We start from the raw sequence: 7,642 nt of genomic DNA, 5'->3' as shown, positions 1-7,642 counted from the left end.
CTGTGGACCCACAGCAGGCAGTTCTGCCCAGGCAGTTGTGGCCCTGGGACCACCACCTCCTTGGCTGTCTGGTTTAAAGTGACACGCACCACAGGGTGGCTCAACACATCTCTGTGGGCGCAGGTACGGAGAGTGAAGGGTCTTAACTTCGGGAGGGACTCCAAGGTCACCCCAGAAGTACACTGGGGAGCCTGGTGTAGCTCCTAGACAAACTGGAGATGAGATGGATGGAACTCCCGGCTTTCCAGACTCTTTCCTGGCAACATGTCTCACAGGAGGCACAAGCAGTTCTGAAACTGTGATGTCCACGAAATCAGCAGAAACGCTTGTCTGCAGCCCCCTTCCTCTTTATGGTGTCAGCCTCTGCACGAATTTTCCCCAAAGTCGGGATTCTTTAAAATGAGTCACATCCTGATGTCTGAACAGCTTGATAAAGAGATACAGTTTTTAATTGGGGGGAAAACAGCACACTGAACTAGGTATCTTTGTACAGCTTCCTTTTATTGAGATTTATATAAGCAATTTACCAACAGAGAAAACCAGCACAGCTGCTCCAAAATAACTGTCAAGGATGGAGATACTAACCAAGGGGGACACACCACACGCAGGACGGGTGACCGCAGATGTGGAACAACATCTCACGTGGCTTACTATTTCAGACGTGCACCAGCAAATGCACACGGAGAGAGGAGCATACCCCTCCACTGGCACAATCGATGTGAAAAGAGATAAAAACAAATGATAATTTTATAGGTCCAATATCTAGATTTACAATATCTAATTCACTGGCTTCACTGTGTATACCAATGCACAATAGAAAACTGATTTCTTTCTTTAAGGGTATTAGACTTTGCCAAGAATGTAGTAAATACATTACTACATTGATGGCTAAGCAACTAGGAAAACAGGCAGAGAAAAACCTTAGCAGGTAAGGAGGAACCCCTCGCAGGGACCGACCTTCATTCTATTTCACATAAGTCCTTAACGGTCCACTCGAAACAAGACTCTTGTAAAGTTTTAATCATATACGAGGGCATTTGCCTTTATGACCCCATTTTCCAAACCATTTTCAAACAGCGAGGGGGAAAAAGTCACATTTAAATGTGCCACTCCTAGAAGCGGTGTTTTGAAACACAGCAGGACATTTAGAAAGAATAGTGTCGAGTAGGAACTTTTCATTCACTACTTGATAAATCGGGTGCAATAGTTGAGTCTTGAGGTGATGGCAAGACTGATTGTGGGGATTTGGCACAATCGGAGCAAGAAATGATGCTCTGCGGGCGACCCTCAGCTCCGGAAGGACAGCCCTACAGACGGCTGTCCACCCGCCCCGCCCGCCGGAGCCCCGGGATGATGCTGTGGCTTTAAAAACCAATCGACGTCGCGGGAGAATTACACCGAAATGTTTCCTTGCAATTCTTTTATAACGTAGCCAGTGTAGAAGAAAGCATTCTGGGTAGCTGTCAACACGCAGGAGGCCTTCTGAAGAGGTGGATGAAGCAGTGTTTCATAGCAAGTTCTCTGCAGATGTTAGCAAAAGCATGTGCCTCTCCGCGCAGACCAGAGGAAAAGCTATTGTCGAAAATAGTCCATGGCCCTGAGAAGAGATGCTCGCCCCACGTGGCTATACGCAGTACTTCAATTTTATTTTACGAAAAACAGAAAAGACTGCCATTTCTTTAAATAGCGAACTATACAAATAAAAAGCAGAATGATAAGGAATGTTTTTGATGAAAACAAACGTAAGGATTCAATAAATAATATAAAAGGTTTTTGTACTAAAATAGAACTCGGTTTATATATATCTGTAGCTTAGCAATCTTTATGTTACCCAGAAAAAAGCCAAATCTATCATCATTAGTTAAAACATAGAAAAATACAATTTAACAATAGAACTAAAAAATGGCCAGTGTTTAGCTTATAAACCACACATACATCATGGAACATAATCAGCTGAGAAACAAATTTCAAGTCCTTTGTAATAGGAATACACGATTAGAAATATTTCTCCATTCCCTACCCTCACAGCACAGACATTTTATGTGAGGATAAAGTGAGCAATGCAAGCACAGTTACCAGTTTTCAGAGAAGATTTTGAGATTGTTAGGGACAGGAGAGTTGACTCTAAAATCCAGGTTTCTCCCTTTGTTTCTGATGAAAATGCATATACCGTTAACCCATTTTCTGTAGTGTGCGTTTTTTTTAAGGAAAGGCAATTTAAAATTTGGGGTGTTGGGGCCGGCCCGGTGGCGTAATGGTTAAGTTCACGTGTTCCACTTTGGCGGTCCGGGGGCCATGGGTTCGGATCCCAGGCACGGACCTACACACTGCTCATCAAGCGACACTGTGGTGGCATCCCACATACAAAGTAGAGGAAGACTAGAATGGATGCTAGCTCAGCGACAGTCTTCCTCAAGCAAAAAGAGGAAGATTGGTGACAGATGTTAGCTTAGGGCCAATCTTCCTCACCAAAAAAGAAAATTTGGGGTGCTGCATTTATTGATCAATGCTAGCCCCGCCGCATCAGGAGCACGGCCCCAGAGTCGGCGAGGGGGCGGGCCATTCATGCCCTCCCAGGCCCTCAGAGGCTGCCAGAGTCACTACCCCTGTTACTCTACTATCAGAACAGCTCTCATCTCTGAGGACACAGGACATCTAAAGTCCATTGACTTGAGGAAATCGAGGAGTATCATTTTAGAGTTCAACTTTCATTAATTCTACAGTAAGATTTTTTAAAATGTTGCCTGGATAAAAATATTCAAATTAACATGAATCTAAGTAATTAATTCAAGCCTCTCAAGTCCACCTTATCCGGGAGGGAAATCATGTTAGATCTTTAGGAAAAAAAATTTTGAAAATTTAAACGATTAAAGCTCCCTCTAGAAATGGGCGTGGGTCCTGTTATTTACCAGAGGTTTTATTGCAACTTCAATGGATGTGCAACAGGGCCCGAACTGACCAACAGGGCAATGTACCCACAGCCACCCCGACCCCACCTCGGCCCTCCAGGGGCTGCAAGGTGCACAGGCAAAGACTGGGTGCTAGCTCCGGGTCCCACGCGCCTTCCCCGGGGTGGCGGGGGTGCTGGCTGACATGCTGCAGCCGCCTAATTTCTACGGAAAGTCCTGATGGAAAGCAAATAGCCTCTAAGAAGTCCAGTAGCTCCATATTGAAAAATAATGTGATCAAGCCTGACAATAATTACTATTCAACTCCTCTGTTATAAGGGGAAAAAACCAAAACCATCAAGTTTAACTCAGTCATTTCCTGGGTAGATTATGGTGTAAAGGGACTGATTTTTATCAGCAAATTAACTCCTTTCTTCCTTTGCCCCATTTCTACCACTAGTCTTCCCCCCTCCCAGCCATCACCTGTCACAGATCCAATGAAGCCCAACTCCTCTCCAGGCACAAACAATGTGTCAGTCCCCTGGGGTGGGGAGAAGTAAATTCATCCAGCATCTCTGAACGACACAGAAACACTTCCCTGAACATATCCAAGAAAAAACTACACGTGATTCAATCATACAAGACAAGGCTTATCTTACATCAGCACATTTCAAAGTATTTTTTATGGCTTTACATCTTGCGGAAAAAAGTCCAACTTTGAGAATTTCGTTTTCTTCTTGGTATGCTAACATTTTGAAACATCGGAAAAATCAATTCCACTGTCGAGTCAAACCTTGTATTGAACTGGCTCAACTATAAATTCTGAAGGAAATGGAAAAAATCATCAGGAAAAAAAACCACACTTTGATCTTTTTAATCTAGATAAATCGCTTTGTCAATTGGTAAGCAACATCTTTTAATGGCCACTGAGGGCCTTAAAATAATTGCTTCTAACATCCGTATGGCATATTTCACACTGCAGATCAAGCTGAGTCTTGCTTAAAATAGATCGTTGTTTGTTGTTGTTGCTGTCCTTATTTTTTTTCCAGTTTTGCTGTTTTCTATCTTGAGCAGAAAGCTTCCTTTCCTCAAGATGACTCAACATTTGGTCGCTTCTTTATAGATACAGAATTGGAGACGGTAATGTCAGGAAATTCACCAGTTAGAGGCGGAGAGGCGAGACATTTGCGTTAGCGGTGAAATGACGTTAATTTCTAGAAGTCTTGCCGAAAAATCATACTGAAACATGACACAGAAAGAGAAACCATGAGCCCCAATAACACGAGGGGATAAACGCACCAAAGAGAACGTTTTAGGTTAAAAAAATAACCTTGGCTTCATGCAAGTTTTTGATTTATTCCATATATGTTACATAGCAGCTTAAAGTAATCTATTATTTTTAGGCTTTGTTTATTGATTCCTATGAATTATGAAATCAAGACTTATGACATAATTTTATAAAAATAATATCAACTTCACTTATATTCTTTGACAATGTTAAAATATCCTACTCATATAAATCTAAAATAATGAGAAGACTTGTGCTGAATTCTGTCTTTTTTAATGGTCAAACACAGGAAAGGTCAGACTGAAAACCTAGAACAGCCACACAGACCAAGACTTCTAAACCAACCAACTACTGCGACCACGCGGGCGTCAGGTGCAGGCCCAGAAGGGTCCTGGAAGCGTCTTCCATCTGGGAGCAGAAACACTGACCCCATCAGAAGGGCTGCAGGCACCAGTTCCGGTGGAAGCCCGGCCCCTCCAGGACTGCCAACCAGACCCCACACACCCGAGACGCCCTCATAAGCCGCTCATCCCCACCTCACGGAGCACCTGTAATAAACCGCACCTATGAAATGTACTTCTCGGCCAAGTCCTTAGAGATCGAACGTGAGTGGGGGAGTGTACAAGTTTACTGGGAATAAGTTTGAGGCTGAAGGACTCTCAGGATATGTTCCAATTCATATGTCTTTTCTAAAAGAAAGATTATGTTCTACTCCAGGGCAAACATTATATTCTTTAAAGAGATGCAAATTGGTGTAGCCCTGGGTGTGACATGTGCGAGGCTAAGCCCAGATCCTGAAGGAGCCCCTGTGCCTTCCCCACGAGGCCGTCACTCTGTCCCACAGAGGCGTGGGACACAGCGACTCCTAAACCTGAGTGCTAAGCACGAGGGAGCTGGCAACGGAGCCGGTAACCACGTAGTCACAGCTGTCAACAGCCATGCCTGGGAGGACGCGCGCTCTTCATGAAGGACATCTGCTTTGCTGCCTCTGGTGGTTTTCTGCTTTTTGTTTTAAACAGAATTTGAATCCTAGTCTTCCCTTTTAAATCAGGGGAGTGCGTGTAAATAGTACACCCCTCCCCCATACCGAAACAGCAGATAACAGAACACGTATGTTAATTTCAACTCCAACTAGTAGCTGAGATGGATGGTGACCCTCAAAATTCCTTTTCCGAAGTAACACCTATGAAATAAAAGACTCTTCAGTAATTATCTTCCAAACTCTCAAAATATAATTTCATTAAAAAGTTCTTACTTTTCCAATGAACATAGCACATGAATATAAAAACAAAGATTTGGGACCACTAAAAATATCGAGAACTGGATGCAGGTAATTATGATGTCAAGTTAGTATATTGTTAGTAGTTCACTTAGACACATACAATAAAATTGCACTAAGAATAGGATAGATATGTGGACTTATAAAATTACTGTATTTTTAGTCTGATGACACGGAGGACTTTGCCAGGAAACACGCTGGTTCTTTCAACCCAGCATTTTCCTGGGACATGAGAAGGGCATGGAAAGCAACGGGAAAAAACCAACCATGGGAGAGGATGCCACTAGGATGAGGCAAATGGCCTCTAGGATCTGACGCAGCCCTGTCACAGAATCACCCCCCAGTGCCGTGTTACCCCCAACGACAGACGAATGACAACACAGAAGTCAATATACAGTTAACCCTTTTTGATACATTCATTCTCCAGCATTCTTTTTTTCAATAAAATTCATTTTAAATTATACTAAAATGGAAAACAGAGCAATTCTTTCCTTCCTTTACACATCCATTACTCATCTGTTTCCTGAGGGCAGGCAGAAGGGACCAGAATCACTGTGTCACACAAGTGCTTACTGTTGAAACCCGAGACAGACTCACTCCCAAGCGTCCGTGCACAGGCAGACAGGAGAAAGTGCTGTGGTTTACTAGAACATTCTTGAAAATCGCTTTTTCCCTGAAAGTTGGAATTCCACCACCTCTCCTTCAGAATCACCATAAACCTCTCCAAGGATCCACTGCTGAACGCCTTCCATTACGAGCGACTCCCGTGCCCTCCGAGGGCACGTGCCCTCTGTCCCCAGGGCCTGGGAGCTCCCTGTCAGGGGCGGGCCGGGGGGCCCTAGTGCAACCTTTCCAGAAACCATCTTCAGCTTTCAACCCCAGGACAACAAGAAGTTGGTTTGGAAGTGCACAGAAGAACCCGTGGCTGATCTCCCATCCCCTAGGCGTATGGAGCAGAGACACAGAAAGTCAGCAGCAGTTTTTCCAGATCAAATATGACAACACTAGGGCAGTCCATCACCCAACACTGCAGACAGGCAACTTCCATCTTGGCAAGTCTAAGACATGTTTGACATCAGCCATACAAATTGAAGTGCCAAGTAGGAATCATTTCGAGTTCTAGGTTCGTATATACCAAAACAGGCGTGTAGCGAAGAAAAGAAACTCTCATGTCCTCAGTAGTTTCGAGTGCGGACAGACGCGGTGGCCGGGAGGCACTCAGGAGGGGAGGGAGGTCGACCCTGAGCCCGAGCGTGGTCACGACCCCTGTTCCAAGCATCTCGGCGTCCAGGGTCTTCCCAACCACAGAAGAACCCGGAGATAAGTGAACCCAACCTCTCATCCTCAGGCTTCTCCAAAGGCTCCATTTCCAGGGCTGGAAACAGCTGCTGCGGCCTTCCTTGAGGCATGTCGTCCTCAGAAGCCTGCCCGTCCTGGGGGTCAGAGGCCGTTGCTGTTCCTGTGGCAGAGGGGGGGCTTGGAGAGCTCGACCACGCCCACTCGAGGTTTGTTGAGGAACTTCGGGGCGCGCCGCAATAACTGCTGGGCCTCCGTGAACGTCTCTGTCAGCTCCTTCTTCCACTGCACAAACTCCGGGTCACTCTACACGGAGACACAGAGGGACAAGTCACAACAGCCTCCCATCCGGCCAACAGACGTGGATGCCTCTGGTAACTACCAGCGTCCTTGGAACCCCCTGTGAAAGCACATACTATTTCTCTGCCCCACCGCGGGGCCATCAACCGGTGGGTCATGCAGAGACCCCTCCAGGGTCTCCACAGAAAGAAGACAAGGGCCATGGTAAGCCCTTCAGACGATCCTCATACAAGCCCACCAGGAGAACCACCACCTTTAGTTTTTTTAGACACTGCCTCTGACTTCTGATTTCTAAAACAACTCAAGTCTAAAATAAGCCATGAGTAGTTCTGAGAAATTAAAAAGCACCTCCGTATGTGCCATGTAGCAATGAAGTTATGAAATACATGTTTTTGTATCTACTACTGGTTTCTCTCTAAATATGCTCTTTAAAAACACACACACCAGAAGAAAAGTGCTCAGGAATTACATCTGGGCTACAATAGAACTTTGGGGAGAGAAAGATGGCATTTCTCCAAGAGGAGTCACTTCGGTATCTTATGTTTATTTAAATATACAAACCTCAGCCTCTAACATGCTGAAAGATAAGCT

At 45.0% G+C, this 7,642-nt stretch overlaps 1 protein-coding gene across 4 annotated transcripts in view; it reads right to left on the bottom strand.

Annotated features, from left to right (window-relative positions):
• Positions 1 to 6,225: 6,225 nt before the first annotated feature.
• GRK3 (G protein-coupled receptor kinase 3) overlaps positions 6,226 to 7,642 on the bottom strand; it is a 118,800-nt gene continuing 117,383 nt past the window's right edge. For all 4 annotated transcript variants that reach the window (XM_058531665.1, XM_058531666.1, XM_058531668.1 and 1 more), the window contains one exon: positions 6,226 to 7,057. In XM_058531665.1, the coding sequence (XP_058387648.1) occupies positions 6,896 to 7,057 (162 nt within the window). In that variant the 3' untranslated portion in view covers positions 6,226 to 6,895. The remainder of the gene's footprint in view (positions 7,058 to 7,642) is intronic.

The sequence above is a fragment of the Diceros bicornis genome, chromosome 35 (assembly GCF_020826845.1).
Source record: "Diceros bicornis minor isolate mBicDic1 chromosome 35, mDicBic1.mat.cur, whole genome shotgun sequence".
In the NCBI taxonomy this organism is placed as follows: domain Eukaryota; kingdom Metazoa; phylum Chordata; class Mammalia; order Perissodactyla; family Rhinocerotidae; genus Diceros; species Diceros bicornis.
This window is presented reverse-complemented; position numbering and strand designations above follow the sequence as displayed.